The sequence below is a fragment of the Polistes canadensis genome, unplaced genomic scaffold (genome assembly GCF_001313835.1).
Source record: "Polistes canadensis isolate GaletaPanama2010 unplaced genomic scaffold, ASM131383v1 scaffold_11, whole genome shotgun sequence".
NCBI classification, from domain to species: Eukaryota; Metazoa; Arthropoda; class Insecta; order Hymenoptera; family Vespidae; genus Polistes; species Polistes canadensis.
This window is the reverse complement of record NW_014569558.1, coordinates 393,009-420,151: the sequence shown is the minus strand read 5'-3', so window position 1 is coordinate 420,151 and position 27,143 is coordinate 393,009. Positions and strand designations below refer to the sequence as shown.

Below are 27,143 nucleotides of genomic sequence, written 5' to 3'. Positions count from 1 at the left end.
ATAATATAATCCTTTTAACCTATATACATATGCACATATACATATACAAATACATATCATAATTAATATTATCTAATAATTCATTTTTAAAATGATATTTTGCAAAAATATTACATATTATATATAAATGAACAAATAATTATAATACTTGTATAAATGTATATTAAAGCATATTGCTTTATTTAAATCACTTTCACGATAAACAATGAGACAGTCTCAGATATATTTTTTACAATATATATGTATTTTATTTGGTATTATTATTTAACTAAGAAAAATACGAAAAGGCACCATTTGTATTAAAGATATTAAATACATACATTAAATAGACATTATACACACTCAAGTGCACTTACATATTTTTTTCTCGTATAATTAACATCGAAATTATTTTTAATTTTCTGACAACAAATCTGTGCTCTTTCAATTTTTAATTGTTTGGTTTTTTTTTTCAAGGCTTATTAACTTCATCTATGAATTTTTTAAGAATAAAAGAATATATATAAAACATATATTGATAAATACAATAAAACAGACCGTAAACTGCATAAGTACTACTATTTTCAATAAATTTCATTTTATTTTTATCGTTTACGAGAAAAATAGATCTTCAAAATTTTTCATTAAATTTAACGTTTTGCCTTTTTTCCTTTTCGATCGCATAGTAAAAAGGGGAATGTATATTATTAAATATAATAATAATTTTTATTCATGCTGCATTTATAAAACTATATCTATTCAAATTTACGATATATGTTATGTTTGTGAAGTTTTTTCTGCGAGTAGACATTGCAATTTATATATATATTAAATATATATATATATAGATATATAATTCAAACATAAGTACAAACTCTCTCCTCTTCCCCTATTTAATTAATATTTATTATCATCGTATCGACAAAATATAGTGTACTATATACTGTTATAAATGATACTATTACAAGTCTTCTTTCTAGGTTTAAGTGCAAATTAAATAAATATATGAACACACTTTTCATTTAAAAAATAACTATATATCTTTGGATTGTTAACGTCATTAAATAAGACTGATATAATACGTAATAACGAATAGCTACAATGCAATGTCTCACGCTATTTTAAACAGGAACATCGTAAACTAGATGCAATACATCTCTTCATTTTCGCAAAATCAAAATTTTGCATATATTCTATATTATCATATTTTTTATACGAGTTTCTCCATTATCACACGAGGCACATTTTTCAGTAGAAAGAGGCAACATGCATTTTTATATACCTTGTATTTCTACTATTTAATATTATTGTTATTATTATTATTATTGTTATTATTATTATCGTTATCATTATTATTATTATTGTTATTATTATTATTATTATTATTATTACTACTAGATGATTTTTTTCTCTGTTACTATTTAATTTTCTGGTTCTTCAGGATGATCGGTCTTAATATGATGCGTAAATGTGTATTGAGTTGTAAATCGTTTTGTACAATAAGGACATTGATATGGCATTACAGGATGCGCAGATTTCAAATGTGCGATTGCTAATTCTCTCAAGACAAACGGAGATTGACAAAAACCGCAACGATATCTATAAGAAATTAAAAAATCATGTAATAACAAAAAAATAAAAAAGAAGAAATCTTTATAGGAAGAACAATTAAAATATTAAATGTATACGTCTTACCCTCCACTTGTTTTGATGAGAGTTCTCTTAAGTGGAGGTGGTGTAGATTCTTCATTGATCTCAACTTTTGGTTCGATAGAGGGCACGATATATTCCAGCGACGTTTCTGGTTTCAATTCTGGCATTAAATCATTTTCTGGCTCTTCTTTTATTATCGCTTGTCGTACCTAGATTTATAAAATTATTTAAAAGCTACTCGGATATTATTGCAAGAAAATATAAAACGAAAATTAAACCTACTGCGGCATTAATACTCTCTGTGTGAATTCTCATATGAGCTTTCCTTAATTGCGGATTAGTAAAAGATGCGTTACACTTAGAACACCTATATCTTTTCGTATTTTGTAATACCGATTTTTGGGTGGATTTCGAAGTTAAATCTTTTTTCCGATGTAATAGCTCTCCCGTACATTGATGGGCAAGCAATGAAATTTCTTTGAAAAAAAGTTTATTACATTTTGAACAATGATACGTTTTATCTACAACATGTGTCTTTTCATGTACTTTTAATAAACTCTTTTCTAGAAATATTCTATTGCAAACATTACATGCATAAGAGGATGATGTGTCCGTACGGTTATGTGATACCTGTAAAAATCAGATATAAAAATAATGGACTTTTTATAACTTAATATCATGTTATAATATACTTTACCTCGTGTCTAAAAAGTTGCCATTTTTCTTTAAAAGATATTTTACATATAGGACAAGTGAAATTTTGACATGTATAGAATTCTGGATGCGTTCGTAAATGTATCATCATAGTTGTATAATCATTGAACCATTGTAAACAAATACCACAGCGTGAAACATTTTTATTTACACTGCTAATTTGTAATGAAGCATTTTGTTTTGCTAAGGATTCAACGCTATTCAATATATTATCTCGATCAAATGCCTGAAAATAATTTATAGAAAGTAATAATTTTACTCAAACAAGCTCATTGCACTTTAAAGCTTATCAGTAAAATATTATTTATAATAATCATCATTTTAATATATAGAATTTAATATATATATATATATATAAAATAAATAAATATATATAAATTGTAGTAATTAAACCTCTGAATATGTTCTGGTTCTTCCTCTACGAGTACAAGCTTCTCTAGCTTCTCGCGCTTCTCGTGCAGCATTTAAAGCTTCTTCCTGTTCAACGGATGCCATAAGTGGGGACATAGAAGTTTGTTGATCATGTTCACTCTTTCTATGTGCTACTAAACGTATAAATAATCCAAATGATCGACCACAAATGTCACATTTATGTCTTTTAGGTTCGTGAATACGCATGTGATTGGATAATGCACTTTGTTGCGTACATACCTACAATCAAATATAAATGTAAGATTAAATAAAATTATTAATCATTTTTCAAATATAACTTTATATTATAACAAGTAATATTAAGAATGTAAAAAAATATTATGAGTGTATTACTTTTCCGCAAGTAGGACAAGTAAGCGATTTAGTATTTTCGAGCGAATGTTCCTTTTTAATCTCTTGTAAATGATCTCCAAGACCAAATATAGAAAATTTACTAGATTGCATAGAAAGTTGTTGCGTTTGTGCCATGGAATGATTATTATTTTGGTGCAATTGTTGATGATTGTGATATGCTTCTATAGTGGGGAAAAATCTAGAAAATAATCAAATATTTCATCTATGAATATACGTGTCTAAATAAATAATAATTTAATTTGTAGATTTAATGAAGTACCTGTTACAAGACGAGCACCATGTATTCATTCCTAATGTAATAGATTCACCTAAATGATCACGCATTCTATGTTGCTTTAACATTTCCCAACTAACAAATTTGCGATCACATTGATGACACTCTTTCACTATTTCATTGAAATCCAATGTAACTTTCAAATGATTAGTACCTTCATGTTTGGCCAAATCTTCAACTGATTCAAAAGACATAGAACACTTTCTACACTTATATTTACGTGGACAATGGAATTGAAGATGCTTTATCAAGCACTCTCTTGTTCTATGTATTAAAAATTATTCTTTATATTAGAAACAAACTACAATTATTTATAAATTATATACTCACTTGTAATAATTATTACAAGGTGCACACCACCACTCTGATGTTAAATGTTCCCTGCCTTTTAATTCCATACGATCATTCATAGTTAAACTTCCGGTTAAAACTTGTTCTAAAATACTAGTTCGTTTCTCCCCTTTCTTAGTTCCAAATTCTTCCTTAGAAAAATCATTATCATTTTCCATATGTTCAAAAACGTTAAAATCAAGTTGTTTGTCTGTCATTAGGTAGAATTCATTATCAGATAATGTCCTTGAGTCTGTACTTTCGCATGTCTCATCTCCGAGAAATGTTTCCGAATTAACTTCTTCAATTTCTACCTCGCATGGAAGTTCAGACAATGTCTCGATGCAACTATTAGATAGTTGTTCTCGATTAATCTCGGTTGACATAGAAGAACTTTCAAAAGATAGTAACGATGGTAATGGCACTAATGGTGGCGGAGCTCTAACTTTTTCTGTGCAGAGTTGTGCCTATTGAAAATGTTTTATATAAATATAATTATTAGATACTATTGTGTTTATATTGTTATATCAATGCACATCAATGACCTATCATCAGTAAAATTTTACATGAAACAACATACCTGGCAAGGATCAGGAGAATTTTTCATAGCTTCAAAAAATATCTGTACAGATTCAACGTCCCTATAATTTAATAGTTTAACATGCATATCCTTATAAACATTAAGACAATATTCTCTAAATTCATAAATATCGTCAAGACGTGCTGCGCAAAACTGACAAATTTGTTTAGGCAGTGGGTCGGTTTTATACACTAAAACTGGCAAACAAGCTCTCAATTTTTGCACCACTTTACGTCGTACACCTTCAATGCCAAATATTGGCAACATCTCGATTTTCTCCTCTGAACACAATCTACATACATTCTCCCACTTGTTAACAACAGCCATTTTTAATATTTCAACAACTAATTGTGTTATCGTTATATTTATATATATATTTATATATATATATATATACATATATAAATATATTTCTGAAATATTGATAGATAAAAAGTAATAGAGAAAATACAACACACGTATTTCTTCCTTTTTCAAGATTATCTATCCGTTTAAAATAAAGATTGCAAACAAGTCACGAATTAGGTTAGTTGGTATCCCATTGTAAGCAATAACGATTTAAATACTTTTTCAAGCTTTCCAATACGAGCACATTTTTAGTTAAGTCTACATTAGCCTTATTTTTAAGTAGATCTTCTTTGAATAAAATTTGGTCAATTCGTTAAACTGAGATTTTTCTTTTGTCATCTTACTTTCACCTCACGTCTTTTAGTCCGTAAAGGACGAGTCGTCTGTCGACTACGATTCGAGAAAACCGGTTCCACACGTAACCGCTTATATTCCAGAATATTGCTTAATACTGGCGTTTTTAATGTACGGATATCTCCCAAATTCTGTTTCTGTTCTTTTTATTGTTCATCATTCTTTTAATTTTTTTAACAATAATCTGAGTTTTTTTTTAACCTTTTCTCTTTTTCTAGATTATACAATACGAAATAAATTTTTCCTTCGTGAAACAATTGCATTACCATCAGTCGCATGCGTACATCTAATGGCTTTCAAAAAAAACAATGAGAAATTTTTTAAAATTTATTTAATCAATAATTCATTCAAAATGCACTATTAAATACATACGTTATATAATTCAAATATATATAACTGTGACAACAATATTTCTTTATTTTCTCTTAATAACTAAAATATTACAAAGAATTTTTGAATAATCGTTTAAAAAAAACAAAAGGAGAGCACAATGTATTTTAACTCGAAATAATTTCTTTTATACATATCTTTAATACAATTAATTTCTGTAAAACAAAAAAATATGAAGTATTAAAAAAGAAAAATATATATATATATATATACAATTTTGATTTACCAAAATATATTTTTAAAGTTTAAGTACACACACATGCACGCGCGCACCATAAGACACCATATACTTGAAATAACGCATTACATCCGTATTTTAAAAGGTAGAAGTTTATATATATATATATGTGGAAAGTATGGATTATAAAATATATGAAGATTAAATTTGTAAACGTGACTAGATCGTTTTTTTTTGTTAAAAAATGCAATCATAACCTTATCATTTATAAATATTTCCATGTTTTATAATATAATAAATGATTTCTTCATGCGTAATTTCTCTCTTATTTGTTTTGTTTATAAATAAAGTTTACCAACTATAAACAGCATTTTTTAAAAGTATTTTTAATACTTTCCATATTACATAATAATATTTATGGTGTCGTGTAACTAGAAAGCAGGCGATTCTACATGAAAAACTAATTCGAGAATGTAGAATAAAGTTTGTTCATATTAGGTTTTGTTTTAGAGAAAAATAAGTTTAAAAATTTATCAAATACACGTGCTTCATTTTCACACTTGATTCATTTTCATCTCTACGGACTTCGCTATCTTACTCTTGGTTTTTTTGGAAAGTATTCTATACTTATTAATATGTTTACAAACATTCTCAATATGATGATATTTTTTGCATTAGTTCTACTCTTATGTTTATCGAACAATGCTTTTAATTTCCAGGGTTGAAACTCAATCAAGTACACGTATATTGGACACATTTTCAAACTTATTTAAAAAGAAAAGAAAACAAACAAATACTATTCTAAATTACTGACTTAGTTTTTCATGTAGAATTACCCCGTGCTCGCTTGTACCACCAGTTATAGGACATCCTGTATATATATATATATATACATTATAATTTTTCTATTCAAATCAATTGAAATTTTATGTTCAATGCTTGAATATAAATCAATGTGGAGAATTTTATATGTAAACACTTTTTTATCATACAATTCATCTGCTTTCATCCTTTCGCCATATTCAAATGCACATTATCACATAGATAAAACCAGCAATTGTACAACAAATGCATTTACATAATAAACTCATATCTCTTCTTTATAGAATTGGATAAAACAATCGTTCATAAACATAACTACATAATTAATATATAATTGATTACAATTATAATCTTTTACTTTCATTTACTTTACTGCAAATATAAAAATAATCAGACAGCAGCTCTTCCATATAAATGTTATATATTAGGTACATGTACACATCGGTGGGAGAAAGATATTTGTATATATATATATATATATTATTGTGGTAGCAAAAATTGTTTATTTCTGAGAAGACAATATTTAAATGTGATTAACATGAAAGAATTCTAAATATTTGTTCGTTTTTCTCTTTCTTTTTTTTTCTTTACAATTTTTTACACATTCATTAACATTGAAATAAGATTTGAAAAAATAGTCTACTATTATTACTTTTTGTTAGGACTTCGTCCTGTTATAATAGCTTTTTTTTTTTTGCTATTTCCGGGAGCGATTTATTGTTTTTACCGAGGGTAAGTTGCTAGCCTTTCACCCTCACGATAAATAATAATATTAAAGAAATAAAATTTGAAAAAATAGTAATATATATAATCGTTCTACATATCACTGCGCAAACAAAAAATCTATTATTACCCACAAATATATATATATATACACATACATACATGTGTGTGCGTGTGTGTGTTTTTTTATAACCAATTTTTATAAATTTAATTTAACACGTTGAGTGTGACGCCGATTTTGGTATGCTTTCCGTTCAGGCAGCAAAAAGACGAACACCAAGAGACAATCAGTCAGACCCATGCCGCTTAAACGGAAAATTCAGTCAGTCCCTGGGGACTGACGTAGCACTCAACGTATTAATGAATTTTTTACTAATAGACAATTTTCAAATGCATATATTATATTACATTATACAAGATAATTGAAATAACTAGATCCAATTCGATAAATCTATAAATATTAATTAAATAATTCTGCAACGAATATTGTAAAAGTAATTATATATAAGACATTTGAAATAACTTATAAAAATTTTAAACATAACTTTTAATTTTCATAAATAAAATTCAATTATTTTCTACAAAATATTATAATATCGATCTAAATTGTTTATTAAAATGAATATATGTGAAATATTATCGAATTATTTTTAGTTACATGAACGATCTTATATAGTATAATTTTGTTTATAACGTGAGCATTGTTTAATTATATTATTTCTTTTGGTAATATTTATATATGTATACATATATTTCTTTTTTGTTTTTACATTTAAGAATAGTTTTATACAGTAATGAAAAAATAAACTCGATGTAAAAACATCTTTCTCTTTGTAATTATTATCTTTCTAGCTTGAAAATATAGACGACATATAGAAAAATCATGCTGTACAATTGATAGAACTATATTAATGAACATTATGTAAATGAATAATAAAGCATTATTTTCATTTACACAAATATTATAATATAAACAATATATCACTATGGATAAATATCCCAGTCAAATCTTATTATAGTGCATCATACGTTTGAATAACTACTCACAACCGAATGAGGAGCTTAGCCAATACAAAATAAAAGTAATTTGGGGTAAATTATGTTATATATAATAGTTTGAATCCTTTAACATTTAGTATATAGTATATAACAAAGCTTTACAATTTTAAAACAATTAATAGTAGATTAAGCAGATAAAGGATAAAGTAATTTTTTCTTTTGTTTTTTCTTTATCTTATACATTGATTAACAATTACATATTATCATATTAAAAGATATAAAAGAATAAAGAATCTTAAAAACTCTGAATTATATCTCTTCTCTTTCTTGCTTGAAAGATAATTAAATAATCAAATTTATATATTCCTATTACCTCGTAGGTATGGCTGGCATTTTTTCTAAAAAGTCTTGTTCTATTACACTTTCTAATTGTGTATTATTGACAAGAGCACAAATGTTATTTGATTTACGACTCAGCGATATAAAAAAATGATGTAAATCTTGCAACGAACGTATTGAATTTGATGTTAAGATCAGTTCTCCTGGATTTATCTGTGAGACAGGTGGTTCCTGCTTGTACTGAAAATAGAATTAAATATATAATACAATATTGAACAATTGGATTATACTGTTAACAATTACATACATATGTACATAATTAAATGTTTAGAATTTATTTAATAAAATTATCGTAATTATTATTATAAGTTACTTAAAATAAATTTACAAGTTAGAAAAATACACATACAATCGTATAAAAAATACAAGTACATACATACACAAAACAGACATATAGTTATTGGTATAGCTGCAAAAATAAACCAAGTGTATATATCTCATCTTCTACTGTGCCAAAATAAGCACGTTGGTTACTAAATTAATACAATTGAAATAGCATTATATTGTACAATTATACATTTATATAATAATATTCATAATCTATCAATGATAGATATATAAAATTACAAAAAAAAAAATACAATATGATTAAAAAGCCAAGAAAAATCAAGCTTAAAGAAATATCGTGGAAAGAACTTCAAATAGACCTATATGCATATGAGGATGTCTCTGTATCTGTATGCATGCGTATGAGTACATAGCTCGATAGTTAATTGAATACATTTGTGTGTAATAATAAGTAAAGAGTTTACATATCCTACAGACAGTCAGTGTGAATGTGCTCATGACAATGGTTAGAATGGAGAATATTCTTTGTTTCATCTTTTATTTAATTATTTTAACGAATGGACGTAAGTACCACATATTTAAGGAAAATGTAACAAAACAAAGTAATAGATATTAATAATATTAAATTATATTATTTCTAATAGAAGATAGCTATTAAAAACTATTTTTAATATCATTTAATAGAAACTTATATTTTTTCTCTCTTTTTTTTTTTAAATATTTATTTGGTTTTTAATATTTATTTAAAATATATGAAATATGTAAAAAACATAAGAAATAACGATATACCAAATCATACTAATGTAAAGCTTCTTTAATAGATTCAATTTCAGTTAATTGCTATTAATTGTTATTAGAAAAATTAATGCTGTATTATATAGTCTTAAATAAAAAATAATTATGAAGCATTTATTAATTCTGTGACTTAAATGATAATTAATATGTTAATTGTTAATTAGAATGTTCAATAAAAATGATATGTTATAGAATACAAAGATGACGCAGACTACAATCATGAATTTTATCAAGATGCATCAATCGATTATGTACAGAGTTGGGGAGATAATCCACAGAATGCATTACAAGATGATTTCTATAGTTTAAATGATATAGAGAATGCAGAATTACAGAACGACATGTATCCAGATATAAATGATTTCTCCATCGCATTTTCTAACGATAAAAATTCATTCAGACGTACTAACTCGCTTAATAATCAATTGGACTGGTATAAAGTCCCTGAAAAAGTATATCGTTATACCAAACATCGTATTCCTGGATACGATTACGACGAATTTGATTATTTTGGCATAAAAAGTTCCTCTAAGATCTGTGATGAAAAATCAGTATGGACTCATTGTCTTTGTCAATTTACATGCAAAGAACCTAATATAGTAGACTGCTATACTCCATGCAAAAGTGGATGCGAATGCAAAGAAAATTATGTGTTCGATGATAAACAACAACAGTGCCTATTACCTGAAGAATGTTCTTCCAAACAAGAAGACATTATTTATAATAAATAAAATTTTATAAAAATATTCAGTCTCTTTATATTTAACGATAATAGAAAATAATCAAAGTCTGTATCTTTTATGAATTAAACTTATTTAAGAAAATAATTAATACCTTGTTATCCATAAGCTTTGCTATCCTTGTTATGTGTGGCACGAAATCAGAAGAGAGATTATTATTGTTTGAACATCCAACTGCGGCACCTCCAACAAATGCCCATCTATACCTATAAAAATAAATTTAATAAAGAAAATTAGGTGTAAAAATTTGTGGTATAGGAAACATATGTTCTTTTATCTCATCATTATATCTTACAACACATGATACTTACATTTGGAATTGAGGTAATCTATGTGCTGGAAGTAATAACACAAGATCTAATAATTTAGCAGCAGCAAGTTGTAACTGTAACCAGTGTGGATGACCATGAGCTTGTAGACCATTGCTAGCATTTATAGCCCAAGAAGAATCCAAAACAGAGATAACTTTTATATGTGAACTATTAAAACAAAAAATTTGTCAGTAAACAATATTTTATTTTATATTAATTATTTTCATTTACATACACTGATTTAAATAACATAGCATACTTGTATTAAAGTTTAAACAACTGAAAAAAAAAAAGAAACAAAAACTCAAGGGTTCCAAACACAATTAATGTCATTAATAATATATATAAGCATTCTTTTACATACAATTGGGTTATTGGCAATGATAATGAGAAACTATATTTCAATAATAATAATTATTATCATAATAGCATATATATATTTCGTGATAGGATTAATATATTATAATTATATTCTATTGTTATTTCCTTGAATTTATGTTAAAAAATACATAGATTAACATAAAACATAAGGACAAAATCAATAAAAAACACAATAGCCATTTAATTACCTGCTCTGACGACTGATGTCCCAACACCAATCAAATTCATGGTGGCATCACAAATCCCATCAAATCGCGAATGCCATAACAAATTCAAAAACAATATGTTATTAGGTATTTATCCATGTTAGAGGAAAATTATGTAGGCAAATTAGGATTGGACTGCAGCATACGGGTTTGGATGTAAACTTCTAATATATAATTCAGAAGGAAAAAAGAGCTACATTTTTAATATACTATAATAATTACTTAACTTTTTATAGAGGGTATCCTGTAACTGATGGTACAAGCGAGCAGAAGGTAATTCTATATGGAAAACTAACAATAAAAGTCGAGAGTGTGGAATAAAATTTATTCATATTAGTCTTTTTGATTGGGAAAAAGAAGTTTGAAAATTTGTCAAGTATATGTGCACTTGATTCAATTTCAGTTCGACGGATTTCACTATCTTCCTCTAGAATATTTCGAAGATTATTTTTCAATATGTTTATAAACATTGTCAGTATGATAATATTTTTTACAACTGTTCTACTCTTATGTTTATTGAACAAAGTTTTTAGTTTCCAGGATTGCAAGATCAATCAAGTGCACACATATTCAACAAATTTTCAAACTTATTTAAAAAACAAACAAGGCCTTAAACAAATGTTATTCTACATTATCGATTTAGTTTTTCATGTAGAATCATCCCTGTTTGTCTGTATCATCAGTTATAGAACACCCTGTATAATACTAATGTTAAACAAATGCTTTTATAGATTTAATGATATTCTACAATATATATATGTGTTTTATACTCTCTAATGCTACATAAATATAAGTAATATTAAATTAATATATATAAAAAAAAATATATAATTAAATTTAAATAACTTATATTATCTATGATGCATTAAAACAATCAATTACGAATAAATAAAATAACAAATGATTAAATTTGTATATTATGTAAATATTATATCTCTTTTATCGGAAGATATATTTTTCCCAACAATTGTACATATTAAAAATCCATCATGCATTATAAGAGCAACGCAATTATCCCAAAAGCACACATTTCCATTCCAAATATTAGATAAATATAAACAATTTCAGAACATACCTAAATTCCTCGCTATCTGTGTTTAGTTCGTGTTCAATGTACAAAAAGACTTGCACGAGTTCACTGACTATAACAGGCCACAAGGAAGTAGCATGTTGCGGTGACATTCGTAAAAGTAATACTCGAAAACACAAAAATACTTGTGCTTGAATCGATGGAATAACTTGTGGTAGACGTAGACTATCAGCAAGTCGTTCTAATAAAAAATAAAATTTATGTAACATTCCATTTTTTTTTTAGAAGCAATAAGCATACTTAATACACTATACTATAATACCCTGAATTTCTGGCATATATTTGTGATATTGATCCATTTCACTACATAAAATTACAAAAGCCAATCTCTTCAAAAGTTGAGCTTTTTGTTCGTATTCCTGTTCTCTCGTAGAAAATATGCTAATGCCACTACTTTGTGCCATCGAAACGCGATCTAAATAATCGAAATTTTTTTATATAAATCTTTTAAGATAATTTAAGACTACAAAAATAATAAAATAAAAATCTACTTACTCATTAAATCTCGGAAGGTAGTATTATCATGTGTCATTAAATTATCTATAATTGTTCTCCAATATGGTAAACATGCAGGCGTCATTTGAAAGAATGCAGGATCAAGTAACAAATCAAGCACATCCTTACGCCAAGCTTTTCTAGTGTACTGATATCCGGAAAGAGAACTTAATAATTGAGAACAGGCTGTGAATGACGCTATATTTTTCATTCTAAAAGTATAAGAGAGAAAAATATATAAATTTTATAATTTAAACTAATTTTTATTAATTAATTTTTAATTTTTAATATTTTAATAAACTTACGTGTGATTTTTAAGATACGGAGTAACATTGTACATAAGATTTGTGAGTAATGTAACAACTCTTTCTTTTTCTTGTGAGCCATAACTAACATCTAATAACGGTGCTAATATTTCAGCTAACACTGCTTGCGCTTGAACACTATAAGCTACATTTGGAGGTGTGCCTGGTGTTACTAAAAGTAAAGAAAATTATTGTTAATAATAATTTGTATAAGCCGTAACAAATATAAAATATTTTAAGATTACATACCAGAACCATTTTTGCCTTCTTTACCTTCTGAGGAACCTTCGACAACTTCGAAAACATCTTCGCGTACTGCTAAATTTCTTCTTAACCATGTTGTTTGTTCTAAACATGCTCCAGCTATTTGCGAACATGATTCGATTAACTAGAATTCAATAGTTTCATATTTAATTATAAGTATTATTTAAAAATAATTATGAAATAGTTAATACTCCAAAAATAAATTATTACCTTTGCAGATACGTCTTGTAAGTCTCTAATATCTTTTTTCTCTTGCATAGGAGGACATTTTTGTACATATTCATTTAAAATTGCTAATAATAGAAATTGAGCAGGTGCTGTTAAGGACAAACCATCTTTCAATAAACCAAGTAACGATGCCCATGATTCAATAAGTGACTGTGAGGCATTACTTTGCATGTAAACATAGAGTAATTCTAGTACAGAAACTTCTAATGAAAAATCTTGCTTAACACCATGAATCGGAGGTGGTGTTTTCACTACTTGATGTACTGTTTGAACTAATGTATCAATTGGTATAACTCGTATAGCACTAACTAAATGTACCATTACTTGTTGATTTGGACAAGCTTCTGGAAGTACCTGCATATACAAATATATACATTTAAATATAAATATGAAAATATTTTTATATTTATACTGCACTTAAAAATATCATATGACATTCTGAATTTACCTTCTTTGAGATAGTAGTAGACTGTCGCCTTTCATGCCAAGCAACTGCAACTGCAGCAAGAAAGTTTACTCCATGATGGAAAGATATAGGTGATAGAAGTTCTAATAGTTGATGTTTTACTATTCTTGGACTGCCGACTACACATGTTGCTTGTTCACTGTATAAAAGATAAAAAAGATACAATAAATATTGATCTAATTATAATAAATAATTTTTTTATAAATAAAAACATTGTACAAACTTGTCTTTTGTAGCTAAAACAGCTTGCCATAAAGTTGAAAGCGAAGCTATTATTCTTGGTAAATGACTTAACGCTGTTCTTCTTGCATGTTGATGTAATTCATTTGCCCCGTTCTTCTCCTTTGACATAAGTTCCTAAATATATTTATTTGATGAAATAATATCTATTAAATAATTTATAAAAATCAATAGAAAAGAAATAATTGCATATATTTTTCTTACTGGAGAAAGCGGACTTGGCATAAAAACATGGATGAGATTACTAAAAATCTGTCCAGGATTTGCTCCAGGTACGCCAGTTTGAACTGTACCACTTAATGGTTGATTAAATGAGAAACCAATTTGCTGCGACGTATCCAACAAACAATAATGAAGCAAAAATGTTAGTGCCTCTAAATGCATTACTGTATAATCAGCAGGTAAGCAACATTCAACCGTGCTTATGTCTTGCAACTTTGATGAAAGCAAAGTTGCTTCTTCACTGATATAATAAGAAGCTAAATGTTCAATATTATAACATAGTTGATGAATCACTGATGTTACAATTGATGTTAATGACGAGCCCATAAATGGAAGACTAGATGTAACAAGAGTTGTCCAATGTTGATGCAGATGTCTCATATGTTCCTAAAATAATATTATAATTAATAAAAAAAGATTAAATGTTATTATATATTAATTCATCAATACTTTTTATGACGAACCAATTGTAATGCACTAAGAATACTGTTAAGAAACATTGACTGTTGCGGAATTGGAATACCAGGTACATATTTCAAGTTATTAGCTGTTAAATTTGAAATGGATCGAGTTGGAGTACTTGGTATAGACGATGTCATAACACCGATTTCTTCTCCTTTTTGTATACTGCATTGATGCTCTAACATTATCAAGGCTAACAACAACCTAAACAAGAATATATAATACAGTATAAAATATAAATATATTATATTTCAAATAGAGAGAGAGAGAGAGAGAGAGAGAGAAATTCTTGTAAAATATTTTATTACCTCAACAGTTGTATTTGAAAAGCTTCAGTGTGATCACTTGCTCTATATTTACATTTATTCATTTCATTTTCTATAATTGGATCATTAAATGATATTATTTCTTCTGTGAATGTAAAGATTTCTTCATTTTCTTTATTTGCATTTTTCATACACATAACACTTGATACAAGACAATGAAGCGCAACTTTCTGAACTTTGCATTTTGCAAGTAAATCTACTATATAGCAACTAAAACCTTTTCCAGAATCTCGTACAATATGAATAAGCTCAGAGAATATTAGAGTCAATAGTTCTGCGCTTGCAAGTTGTACCTTTAAAGAAATAAATATTAATCAAATAATTAATATATGCATCTAATCTTGTAACATATCATACTTACTTGTCGGTTTCCAGAAATTTCTTCTTGTGTGAGTCTCATTTGTCCTAAATTAGGATAATAACTTCTAGCAAAATAAAGACAAACACTAATTAAAACTTCCAAATACATGCTGCTTCTGTATGCAGCTATAAATTCTGTATTAGCTATATCACCATGAAAATTTCTTCCAAATACACTTTTTCTATGTCTAGCTAATAAATTTAATAGTATTGTATTTTTAGTAGCATTAGTGACACTGGTTGTAGCTGCGCAGCACAAAAACATTCTAGTATTTGTTATAAGTTCATTTCTCAATGTACGTAAAGCATATAAAGTTCTTGTTGAATCATATACTCCACAATAAAGAAGCATGTGAGAGTGAAGATTGTGAACACCTACTCCAGAATTGCGATTAGCTTTTACATTATGTTGTACAACATCATTCGTCTATAAAAACAATATTTTTTTGTAAAGAAATATATATATTCAAAAAAGATAATTATATTCTTAAATTACTTACGGTTTTACTAGTTTCAACATCACATATTTGCATTACGCGATCGAGAACTTCATTCAATATTTCTTCTACGATGCTGGTAGTACTAGAATTACTAAAATATTCTTCTGCTGTAGTGCTTAAATCAAAATCACCTTCTTCGCCATCCATTGTCCAACTAGGAACTTCAGCGCTGGTTTCAAAGCTTCCTACATCGTGCACATCATAGCCTGTTGTAAATTCATTAGTACTTTGATATTTTCCTTTTAAAATAGTCCCTGCAATTTCTCTTGAACCGCCCGATATCATAATATGATCCTTTTTCTGTTTAGTTTGCTTATTATTCAATTCTGGGCTACTAGAGTCAAAACTGTTTGTAATAGAATCTAACGACGAGCCCATTTCGCCATTCATTTTTTTTAAAGCATTTTTATCCTTTCCTTTGAGACTTGAATTAGCAGATTCAAAGAGACTTTCATCAAGACTAGCTGTGGAACCTTTATCAAAATCTATTTTTCTAAATCTGGTAGCATTTTTTAATATTTCTGTAGTCAAATTTGATTTTTTTACACTGGAAAAAGAATCGTCTTCTGTTAACGAATCATTTGAATTTTCGTTACAATTTATTGACAGAGGATTAACAAATACTGAGATTTTACGATTGCCAGAAATACTAGGTGGTACTTCTAATTCCTTCATAAATTGATTTCGTTCGGTAATATAATGGTTACAATTATCGCCAGTAGCTAATGTTGTAACAGCAAATATCCTTTTTACTTTAACAGGATTTATAGATTTTTTTTTCTTTTTTTCTTTTTTCGATTTTTTATCCTCATTCATGCCATCGCTAACATGATATATTACGTTACCATCTACGGAACTAATCGCATATATTTTAGCAGCACCTTCTGAATCATCTTGTATTTCAGATTTTTCTTCAACTGGATCGTTTTTTGTTAAAACAGTATTACTATGTTGTATACTAACATGAAGTACACTCATACGACACGTAGATGGATCTAATAACATAGTTAATAATGGATCCAATATACGAGAAATGTCTCCTCGCATAAGCGATTGAAGAAGCCATGATTGGGCAAGTAATTTCAGTGGTGAATTATCTGATAATTGAAGATTATCTAACATTTTTAACAACGACCTGAAATACATTAATTTGGATATATTAAAAATTCAATATAATTATTTATGATAAATCGAAATAAATCTTTACTGATCAAATGCTCGTAAGCAACCACGTAGTCTAGGATTTGTTTCAATTTCTCGACCAAGGTGCCATAAAGTTGCAAATCTATTAAATGCCTCTATCTTTTTCTCTATATTATCAGATACAAGTGCAGATCCTATTACATCTTCAACGGCATCACAGGAATCATGTAAAGCATGATGTAATTCATGCATCAACTCAACACATCTCATTCTGTATTTATGAGCAGGCAGCTCACCAAGATGATGCCACAAAGAATGTGCTAACACCTTCAATCAAAAATGTATACTTATATATAATGATATATAATTGATTATTTTATCAAATAATCAAAGTAACGCTTACCTGAAATACGTTGGTGTATTGTATTAGATAAGTTATTTGCCACTGTTTTAATAATGGTATCATAACTACGGTTGTTACACCCTCTCCACTTTTAGGATGTATTTCAATATCACTATGTACCTTTAACAATGCTATTAAATCTAGCAATGTGGCAATGCTCGTTAATTGCAATGTTGGTTGTTTCCCTAACCAGCAAGCACAAACAATTAACACCTTTAACCAATCTGGAAGGACAATTGCTCCTTTTGGCTCATCTTCCAACAATAGACCATCCCCAGAGAGAAAATATTTCGGAAAAGTAGATAATTCAACGAGTAAACTTGATGCTATTTTAACAGATTCTTCCCATTCAGATTGAGCAATCGTGTCGGTATATGAGTGGAGAATATTGAAACATTTAACATCTTCGACAACGGATACATCTTGACTAAAAAATCCAGAATCTTCTAAATTTAATCTGGAGTTTAATAAAAATTCTAAATAATGCATTCTTTCGTTAAAACTTTCTCTAGGGGAAGAAATTAATAAATCATCAAACATATTCTGTACAGTCTTTTCTTTTGAAAGTACCCTGTTGCTGATTAATTTCACATAAAAAATTTCATATTGGCGTAAACATTTTTCTAACATAGAATGTTGAGCTTGAAATGCTGGAGATGTTTCTCTTCTCAAAGAATTAGTTGAATCCATATAGTTCTGTACGGAATTATTTTTTAATATACTTGATTTTTCTTCCAATATATTTTTGGCCGTTTTTTCAGAATCCGTCTGTATGTTTTCCATACTTTTATTTCTTGGTAATAATTTAAAATCTTCATTAATCGTTACCGAAACATTAATATCATCAGTTTGCGTTACAGTAGCGTCATTCAGTTTAGAAATACTTCTACTTCCTTTTTTCTTCGATTTTTTTTCTATTCTTTTAGTAGTACCACCAGAATTAGCCCTTCTTCGAAGATTAGGACTTTTCTCATTGTAAGAATTATTCATAGCATCCGCTTTGTTTAATTTACTATCTGATTGACTTTTTTCCAATGGAATTGCTATTAAAGAATTATCGTTGCTGCTTGTAATAGCATTATTTTGAGAAGAATCTAATTTAGCATCTATTTCAAGTTTTCCCGTTTGACTTGTCACTACTGTTGGTTGCACTTTAGATAAAATTTTTGCACATAGTTGAAGACTCTTTGAGATTTCCATACAAGAAAGCAGATCAATATGGCACAACAATTTACTAATAATATTGTAAAATAAAGTAGGTAAATGGTCAGAAGGAGTATCTATGAATGTGTCCAATGATACAGTATCTAATAGGAATTCTGTTAATACACATATTTCAATTAAATTTGGCATTCCACAACCAATAGATTGAACAATCATATCTTTTATTTCGCACTGGGTTTTAATTCTAGCTTGGCAAGCTTTTTCAAACAAAAAACCACAATGTATCCAAACATAAGATGGTTCCAATGTTGAAAATAGTAAATTTGCTGATTTGACAACTTCATTGGTTTTCGGTATTTTACTTGACTGTCCACAAGCAATATAAAAAGTTCTATAAATTTAAATACAAAAAATATAATTTAATTTTAATATAATTTATGTTATTTTTAAATAATTATTATAATAACACCATGTGTATTTATTTACCTAAAAATTTCAAACAAAATATCATCTAGAATTATTGGTCCGATATCTGATTTGTCTAGCAATGAAACCAATATTCTGTATGGTTTTAAATCTTGAGGATTTTCCTTGCAACTATTTTTCAATAATGATTTGATAGCTTCGATTAACATTTCTTTTGCATATGTATCAAAATAAGTAACATTATGCTCTGTGACTTCATTAGTAGTTGAAGGAGTTTTTGTTTTTAAGATTGATAGATTTACTTCGGTTCCCAATAGCCATGCAAATAAACGTCTAACAAAATTGCATATTATATTTTTACTATTAACAAATATTAGATTTATTTTTAAAATGTTTACCTATTTAAACTCATGTCTCTTCTCAATATTGTGGTAAGAGCAGCTGTTATTAACAATACCATATCCTTATATAACAATAAACTATTGTGTACAGGAAAACCGACCAGTAATAAATCCAAAGCGCTTCTTTGTACTAGAACTGAACTATCTTGCACTCCAGCACATAATGCAGTAATCTTTAGAAAAACAAAAGTTAATATTGTATATAATATACAAATATACAGGATGTTCTGTAACTGTTGATATAAGCGAATAGAATGCTAGCAGTAGGATAAAATGTGTTCATAGAAGATTTTACTTTTAAGAAAAATAAATTTGTCAATTACAGAACACTCTGCATATTGCGAATTTTATGTTTGAAAAATTTCTAATTTTTGGACTTTTTAAATATATACCATAATATCGCTGTCAGTACCCATAATAAACTTCTGCTCTTCCATAGGTATTTTCTTATTTAAATGTGACAGTACAAAAGATATAGCTGGTAATCGTATTCCAGAATTTGAAGCCAAACAATCCCATAAGCATGCATAAAAATGTTCTGCGCCTACTCCTTCACATACTTTCTCTAACAGAGAATTAGTCCTAATAATAAATTTATTTGTTTGAATATTATAGAATCTTGATAATTTATGTTTATAAAGAAATTACATATTCATAAATTATGAATTGTTTTCTAGATAGATTTTAATTATACCTATCAAAATGATCTGAACCATCTTCTAAACCAGGAAGTACACCGCTTAGAAATCCACTCAACCCTGGTCTTAGTCTTTCTCCAAGAGGTACAAAATGAGTTTCGTATACTGTCAATAAAGATGGTCTTACGTTCATAGCAGCATGACCCAATAATGGAAAAAGACCTTGGGGAATAAATAAGAATAATGATTACAGATCAATTTTTCTCAATTTCAAAATTTATAGTACGTTTCTATTTCATAGCTATTATAGACAGAAACACACAAATCATTGAAATTAAATTACCTGCACTATATATAAAAAGTTCATGACTGAGTCTATTTGTACCCATGCATTTAAAAATGGTATCATAAGTTTCCAAAGCTTTTAAATGAACACCAGAAGGCAAAGCAGGATGCATACATTGTGCTAATCTCTTAGATATCTTTATTCTTCTTGGAATAACTGGAAACTTCATATGATTCAATAATACTTTGTTTAATTTTCCAAGCGCAGAAATAAGATCTGCCCATTCGCTAGTATATTCAAAATTTTTCAAAGCCTTATCTACGGCTGAGACATAGCTGTATAAATAAAATTAACATAATTACCAGTTCTTCTTATTCATATTTTTCGTTTATATTCTTATACTTTCGCAAAGATAATTTACATTTTCTATCAATATAATTAAGTAATATATAATTATGTTAATTAATGCTTACACACGATACTTGGAATCTTTCATAAGTTCACATTCTTCCATAGTTATAGAACCCATGATTATTAATTATGTATCAATCTATTTAAATCAGAGCTTTTCTAATCTTTTTAATTATAATTAACATCTATTTACATCATCGGTTATCAGAAATATTGATGGTAATTTGGTCAGCTCTTTTATATCATCGAAGGTACTTAATATGTAGCATGCATTAAAAGTAGTTAAAACCATGTTCTGCTACCTATAAATTAAAATAAATAATACATTAAACTACCATGCACATTTATAAGTATTTTATAATATATCAAAATATACAAATCTTATGAGGAAATAAATTTCTTCCCTTTTAATATATTACATATACACGATAATAAAATGGTAAATTTTGATAACGAAAATAATTAAAATAGAACTAAAAAAAAACTAAATATATTTCATTCGAGAAAAATTAATCTTTTTTCATTACAAATACATGACATAAAAAGAAAAATAGTTTTGTTAAATTTTTGAATCAATATGACTGATATTGTAATTAAAATATATATTAAAAATGAAACACTTAGTATCTACTATATCTTAACTGTTTCCACGAAAAAGAAAAAAAGAAAGCACCAATTAATATTTTATGTTGACATTTCAAAATTACATATGTTGTCAAGGATAATGTGAAGTTCATTATATCAACATACGATTAAATATCATGGGTAAGATGTAAATTACGATAAACCACTTGCAAGATTCACTATCTTCCAGATTTTTACAAAGTAAAACACACCACTTAATCCATAAAAAATATGTCTATGTATATATACATATATGTATATATAATATAGACAAAAATTAACGCTTCTTCGAACTTTTTATCATATGTATAATCAAGTTGTTTTTCTTCCTTTCTTCCTCTTATTCTCTCACTCTTTCTCGTTTAAAACCACTTCCTGCCCGTTCTCAATACTTTTCAATACTTTATTCTATGCTTATCTAGTAAACTAAAATTGTTTTCACAATAGGCTCTTAAATAATAAAAAAGTAAAAAATAAACATAATTCTTTTATGCATATAATACACTGTTGTAATTTATAGTAATTTTTTAATTGGAGTTATTTATATATATATATATATATGTATATATTAATTCTCAAACAAATTAACAATTATTAATTAGATTTATATGAATAATAAAATAATAAATATATTATAATACCGTATTTTTTCACTATTGTCCTACATAAACTTCAACAAGACTAATTCTATCATTTAATCTGTTGGATTATAGATTACAATACGGGGAATATTGCCATTTTGAAAAATTTCGAATGACCAATAATATTTGAGTAATACTATTTCATAGATTTTAGAATTTATTTTAATCAAATATCAATAATTGTTTATAATAATGACAAAAATACGTTCATTTAATATTGAATTATAATAATTATACTAATTTATATATGAGTCGTTTATTTTGAAAGTTGACCTAAACCATTTTCTTTTTTCCATAAAATATTTTCTATAACAGTTAACTTCCAGTTATACACGTTATCCAATCATAAAAAAAATGTTTAAATGAACTTAGGCCATTTTCAAAATAAACGACTCATATACGCAAGTAAAATCTTAATTCGATTTTATGAAAACTCTCGAACGTGATTGGTGAATGTGTAAACACGCCTTACGGTTATTTTGTTTTCCCGCGTTAAATCAGTTTGTACTGATTTGATTGAGTTTTTGAGTTTATTCATACTATTTTATCTGTTTAATGTAAATATTTTTAATTAACAAGATATAAAATAATCGATAAACATGAATTCAATAGATATAGATCAAAGACTTGAAGAATTACAACGAGAATATGTCGATTTTTTGGACGATATGGTATATTATTTTATTCTTATATTATATCAATTGAAAATATAATAATTAAAATGTATATATTTATTATAGGAAGATCAGGGTATATATGCAACTATGGTTAAAAATATGATTGAAGAAAACAGATATAGATTGCATATAAATATAAATGATTTAAGAAGAAAAAACCCTGCACGAGCTGTTAGGTATATTCACAATTCTTTTTCAAACCTTATTGGAACAATACTATTAAAATTGTAAACCATTTCATTCTTAAATCTATTTTCTTTTTCTTAATTACAGTTTATTGAACAATTCTTTTGAAGAACAATTAGCATTTCAGAATGCACTGAAACAATTTGTTGCCAATGTAGATACAGATTATGCCAAGGGAAATATAGATTTTTTTGTAGCATTTGAAGGAAGTTTTGGGAACAAGCACGTCACACCGAGAACTTTAACTTCACGTTTCTTGGGTAATTTAGTATGTATTGAAGGCATCGTGACTAAATGTAAGTAATTACATTTACATATATTTTATTACGTAAGGCTAATGTTATAAATTAATAGCTCATATATGTAATCTTTTTATTTAAGGCTCCTTTGTGAAACCTAAAGTTGTACGTAGTGTTCATTATTGCAGTACAACAAAAACGGTTATCGAAAGAGCTTATACAGATTTAACTTCAATAGAAGCATTTCCACAATCTGCTGTGTATCCTACTACGGTAATTACTCTTACAATTAGCTTAGATTTCTTTATTAATTATTCTACATTCGCAACAAAAATATATTTTTATATTTAAGGACGAAGATGGAAATCCACTTGAAACAGAATTTGGCTTATCTACTTACAAAGATCATCAGACTCTTACGATCCAAGAAATGCCTGAAAAGGCACCAGCTGGACAATTACCACGCAGTGTTGATGTTATTTGTGATAATGACTTAGTAGATTTATGTAAACCAGGTGATCGAGTTCAAATTGTAGGAAATTATAGATGTCTTCCAGGAAAACAAGGAGGCTATACAAATGGCACATTCAGGTTCTTTGTTAAAATATTTCCCTATTTTCATAAAAACTCAAATATCATTTTCATAAACTTTAAATTTCTTCTAATTTCTTACAGAACAGTTGTAATTGCTAATAATATTATGCAATTAAGCAAAGAAGCTAGTCTCTCAATTTCACATGATGACATAGCAATGTGTAAAAAACTAGCTAAAAGTAATCCATGCAAAAATATTTTCGAACTTTTAAGTAAATCTTTAGCACCTTCCATACATGGAAACGATTATATTAAAAAAGCTATTTTGTGTCTTCTACTTGGTGGCGTGGAAAAACTTTTACCTAATGGTACAAGACTCAGAGGGTATGAGATTTTTTTAATACGTTAATCCATATATCAGATAAAAATGACGATATGATAATTTTTATTTATATTTTAAAATAACAACTTGGGAACTTTTATTTTGTTTGATAGAGATATTAATGTTCTACTTATTGGAGATCCATCAGTAGCAAAATCTCAACTCTTACGATATGTATTGTGTTCTGCCCCACGTGCAATAGCAACTACTGGTAGAGGTTCTTCTGGTGTAGGTTTAACAGCTGCAGTTACAGTGGATCAAGAAACTGGCGAACGTAGACTTGAAGCAGGTGCTATGGTTTTGGCTGATCGTGGTGTTATCTGTATTGATGAATTTGATAAAATGTCAGATCTTGATAGGACTGCTATTCATGAAGTAATGGAACAAGGAAAGGTTACTGTTGCTAAAGCTGGTATTCATGCAAGTCTAAATGCACGTTGTTCGGTTTTAGCGGCTGCCAATCCTGTTTATGGAAGGGTAATAAAAATATTTTTGAATACAAAAAAATTGATTTAAATATTATTTTGAATTAATAACAATAAGTTCTTAAATATTTTTACAGTATGATCAATACAAAACACCAATGGAGAATATAGGATTGCAAGATTCTCTGCTTTCGCGTTTCGATTTGTTATTTGTAATGTTGGATACAATAGATTCAGATCAGGACAATATAATCGGTGATCATGTCGTAAGAATGCATAGATATAGAAATCCAATGGAGCAAGATGGAGAAGCATTACCATTGAATAGTAAATTAGATATGTTAACAACCAAAACTCAGGATGAAGAACTTTCCGAAGAGATAGAAAAACAAGTCTATCAGAAATACGACCCCATGTTGCATGGACAATCCTGTGCCAAAAAGTATATTAAAATTAATACGTTTCTATAAATGAATTATTATAATATTAATAATATTATGCTAAAATAATTAATTTTTTCAGTGATCAAATTCTGAGCATAAATTTTATGAGAAAATATATTCATATAGCACGTTGTATGAAACCGAAACTAACAGAAGAAGCCAGTGAAGTTATAGCCGACGAATATTCGAGACTTCGATCGGAAGATATGCTTGAATCTGATGTTGCAAGGGTATCGTATTGTATTGTATAACTAAAATATTAGTGAAATAAAATTATTGTTTTTTATTATTTTTTTACACGCTATATTTTGTAGACTCAACCTGTAACAGCTCGTACTTTAGAAACAATGATTAGATTGTCTACTGCACATGCAAAAGCACGTTTATCCAAAAATATTACTGCTGAAGATGCGCAGGCAGCCATTGAATTGATACAGTTCGCTTACTTCAAGAAAGTATTAGAAAAAGAAAGAAGAAAGCGTAGAAGACGTGATAGCAATGCTAGCATAAATAGTGATGAAAGCGAAAAAGAAGAAGAAAGTAAGCGTTCAAAACGCCCAAAAAAAAGTCACGACACACAGGGAACATCTACCAGTGATCCTTATGAATATATAAGTGATATGGATGAATCTACTGCTAATTTGAACAAAAGGAGTACAAGATTAACTCGATCACAAAAAGCAGCTACTTCTGCTGGTACTTCTACTGATGCTTCTGCTGGTACTTCTGCTGGTACTTCTACTGATACTTCTGCTGGTACTTCTTCAATTGCTAAAGTCTCTCAAAGTTCAGTCTTATGTAGTGAAGAAACTACAACAGAAGGATCTGGAACAATTACAGAAGACAGGTACAGCAAAAAAGATAAATTATATTTTTTTATAAAAAGTAAAAGAATTTTAGTATTACTTTATATTACGTACATGAAGATTGGTAACACACATTTTCTTTGTTTTGTTCATTTTAGATTGAAAGTTTTTCGAACTTTACTTCATAAATTATTCCAAGAACAAAGAGTTCAAACCCTACCTATTCCCCGAGTTCGTGCTTATTTGGATGAGCAGCACATTCCCAACTTTACACCTTCAGAGATAATGGCTGCAATTAATAAAATGACAGACGACAATCAAATTATGTCTGCGGATGATAATATTTTCCTGATTTAATATATTCTAAAATTTTTGCATTTTTATACAATTTTGTGTAATATAAACAAAAATAATTTTATCTATCAACATTTATTAATTTTATATGTATACAATACACAACATATTGCCATGTAAACTAATAACAATAATCAACATTCATTACAGAAATATAAACACAATATAGTATACAATAGCTAGGTTTTCTGATTTTTTATGTAAATATGTCGTTCTACATTTCATATATATAAATTGCTGCTGCACTATATATAATTTTAATTATATTTAACTATAATATTCACAGGTATTTTTATTCTTGATATCTCTCATTTTCATAATCTCATGTTTCTTTTACTTTATTTTTTTTTTTATACAAAAGCTCCTTGTTGTCACTTTCGCTTTTATTTATACTTGTACGTATATGTTTGATTTGTTTCATATATTATGCATTTAATGATTTATTATATCTTGTTTATTTTACATTAATAACAGTTTAAATAAGTAAAACATTCTTCAATAATACTGAATAAATTTTCTCTTTTTCTCTCGCTCTCTTTCTTACTATTATTTTTGTAATCTTAACATATATAATAATTCAAATTTAATTCCAATTCAAATTGTGTATTTTTATAGAAATTTCTTTAAACTTTGTATCACCTATTGCATATAACAAACATTTTGTGTCGATCGCGCTTATTGTGTGTGACACAGAAGTTAATAACAATTTATTTATTTATTATTGTAATATTTTCATAGAAGAGTATAGCTTA

The 27,143-nt window shown here is 27.6% G+C and overlaps 4 protein-coding genes across 6 annotated transcripts; 2 read left to right on the top strand and 2 right to left on the bottom strand.

Annotated features, from left to right (window-relative positions):
* Positions 1–1,321: 1,321 nt before the first annotated feature.
* Positions 1,322–4,715, bottom strand: LOC106793140 (RB-associated KRAB zinc finger protein-like). Its single transcript, XM_014759822.1, has 9 exons — positions 4,317–4,715; positions 3,737–4,203; positions 3,392–3,670; positions 3,112–3,310; positions 2,740–2,997; positions 2,330–2,572; positions 1,915–2,262; positions 1,675–1,841; positions 1,322–1,578 (listed from the first exon to the last, which is right to left on the bottom strand). Exons 1-9 carry the CDS (start codon positions 4,713–4,715, stop codon positions 1,401–1,403), a joined length of 2,538 nt encoding a protein of 845 aa, XP_014615308.1. The 3' UTR covers positions 1,322–1,400.
* A 1,239-nt stretch (positions 4,716–5,954) lies between these two features.
* On the bottom strand, positions 5,955–22,444 carry LOC106793104 (protein dopey-1 homolog). 3 transcript variants are annotated; one of them, XM_014759746.1, is made up of 26 exons: positions 22,346–22,444; positions 21,143–21,382; positions 20,727–21,004; positions 20,440–20,605; positions 20,138–20,327; positions 19,743–19,918; positions 19,405–19,677; positions 17,755–19,309; positions 17,416–17,678; positions 16,209–17,343; positions 15,710–16,135; positions 15,331–15,641; positions 15,025–15,226; positions 14,543–14,947; positions 14,322–14,455; positions 14,081–14,237; positions 13,615–13,986; positions 13,390–13,528; positions 13,141–13,312; positions 12,836–13,047; positions 12,603–12,755; positions 12,326–12,521; positions 11,233–11,244; positions 10,664–10,831; positions 10,447–10,558; positions 5,955–8,709 (listed from the first exon to the last, which is right to left on the bottom strand). In XM_014759746.1, the coding sequence occupies exons 2-26, from the start codon at positions 21,196–21,198 to the stop codon at positions 8,500–8,502; spliced, it is 7,473 nt and encodes a 2,490-aa protein (XP_014615232.1). In that variant the 5' UTR covers positions 21,199–21,382; positions 22,346–22,444; the 3' UTR covers positions 5,955–8,499. The 3 variants fall into 3 exon arrangements, with proteins under 3 accessions (XP_014615232.1, XP_014615231.1, XP_014615234.1); XM_014759745.1 differs by lacking the exon at positions 22,346–22,444 and adding an exon at positions 21,831–22,240; XM_014759748.1 differs by lacking the exon at positions 22,346–22,444 and adding an exon at positions 21,831–22,240 and having other exon boundaries at positions 10,664–10,777.
* Positions 8,852–10,439, top strand: LOC106793106. The gene is made up of 2 exons (XM_014759750.1): positions 8,852–9,380; positions 9,805–10,439. The coding sequence occupies exons 1-2, from the start codon at positions 9,314–9,316 to the stop codon at positions 10,341–10,343; spliced, it is 606 nt and encodes a 201-aa protein (XP_014615236.1). The 5' UTR covers positions 8,852–9,313; the 3' UTR covers positions 10,344–10,439.
* A 401-nt stretch (positions 22,445–22,845) lies between the features above and the next one.
* LOC106793105 (DNA replication licensing factor Mcm3) lies at positions 22,846–26,567 on the top strand. The gene is made up of 11 exons (XM_014759749.1): positions 22,846–23,016; positions 23,086–23,198; positions 23,296–23,504; positions 23,590–23,720; positions 23,800–24,038; positions 24,123–24,365; positions 24,477–24,840; positions 24,926–25,230; positions 25,311–25,461; positions 25,546–26,078; positions 26,196–26,567. Exons 1-11 carry the CDS (start codon positions 22,945–22,947, stop codon positions 26,392–26,394), a joined length of 2,559 nt encoding a protein of 852 aa, XP_014615235.1. The 5' UTR covers positions 22,846–22,944; the 3' UTR covers positions 26,395–26,567.
* Positions 26,568–27,143: the final 576 nt, after the last annotated feature.

What these genes read in the sequence shown, in the direction of transcription:
- LOC106793105 (XM_014759749.1), top strand. Translation starts at nt 22,945, where the DNA reads ATGAATTCAATAGATATAGATCAAAGACTTGAAGAATTACAACGAGAA. An exon ending in AATGGTACAAGACTCAGAGG is followed by an intron (nt 24,366 to 24,476) that starts GTATGAGATTTT and finishes TTTGTTTGATAG; the next exon opens with AGATATTAATGTTCTACTTA. An exon ending in GGAACAATTACAGAAGACAG is followed by an intron (nt 26,079 to 26,195) that starts GTACAGCAAAAA and finishes TGTTCATTTTAG; the next exon opens with ATTGAAAGTTTTTCGAACTT.
- LOC106793106 (XM_014759750.1), top strand. Translation starts at nt 9,314, where the DNA reads ATGACAATGGTTAGAATGGAGAATATTCTTTGTTTCATCTTTTATTTA. An exon ending in AATTATTTTAACGAATGGAC is followed by an intron (nt 9,381 to 9,804) that starts GTAAGTACCACA and finishes GATATGTTATAG; the next exon opens with AATACAAAGATGACGCAGAC.
- LOC106793140 (XM_014759822.1), bottom strand. Translation starts at nt 4,715, where the DNA reads ATGTATATATATATATATATAAATATATATATAAATATAACGATAACA. An exon ending in CTTGTCCTACTTGCGGAAAA is followed by an intron (nt 2,998 to 3,111) that starts GTAATACACTCA and finishes ATTTGATTGTAG; the next exon opens with GTATGTACGCAACAAAGTGC. An exon ending in GAACCAGAACATATTCAGAG is followed by an intron (nt 2,573 to 2,739) that starts GTTTAATTACTA and finishes AATTATTTTCAG; the next exon opens with GCATTTGATCGAGATAATAT.
- LOC106793104 (XM_014759746.1), bottom strand. Translation starts at nt 21,198, where the DNA reads ATGGGTTCTATAACTATGGAAGAATGTGAACTTATGAAAGATTCCAAG. An exon ending in TACAAGACGTATCTGCAAAG is followed by an intron (nt 13,529 to 13,614) that starts GTAATAATTTAT and finishes ATTGAATTCTAG; the next exon opens with TTAATCGAATCATGTTCGCA. An exon ending in CCGTATCTTAAAAATCACAC is followed by an intron (nt 13,048 to 13,140) that starts GTAAGTTTATTA and finishes TTATACTTTTAG; the next exon opens with AATGAAAAATATAGCGTCAT.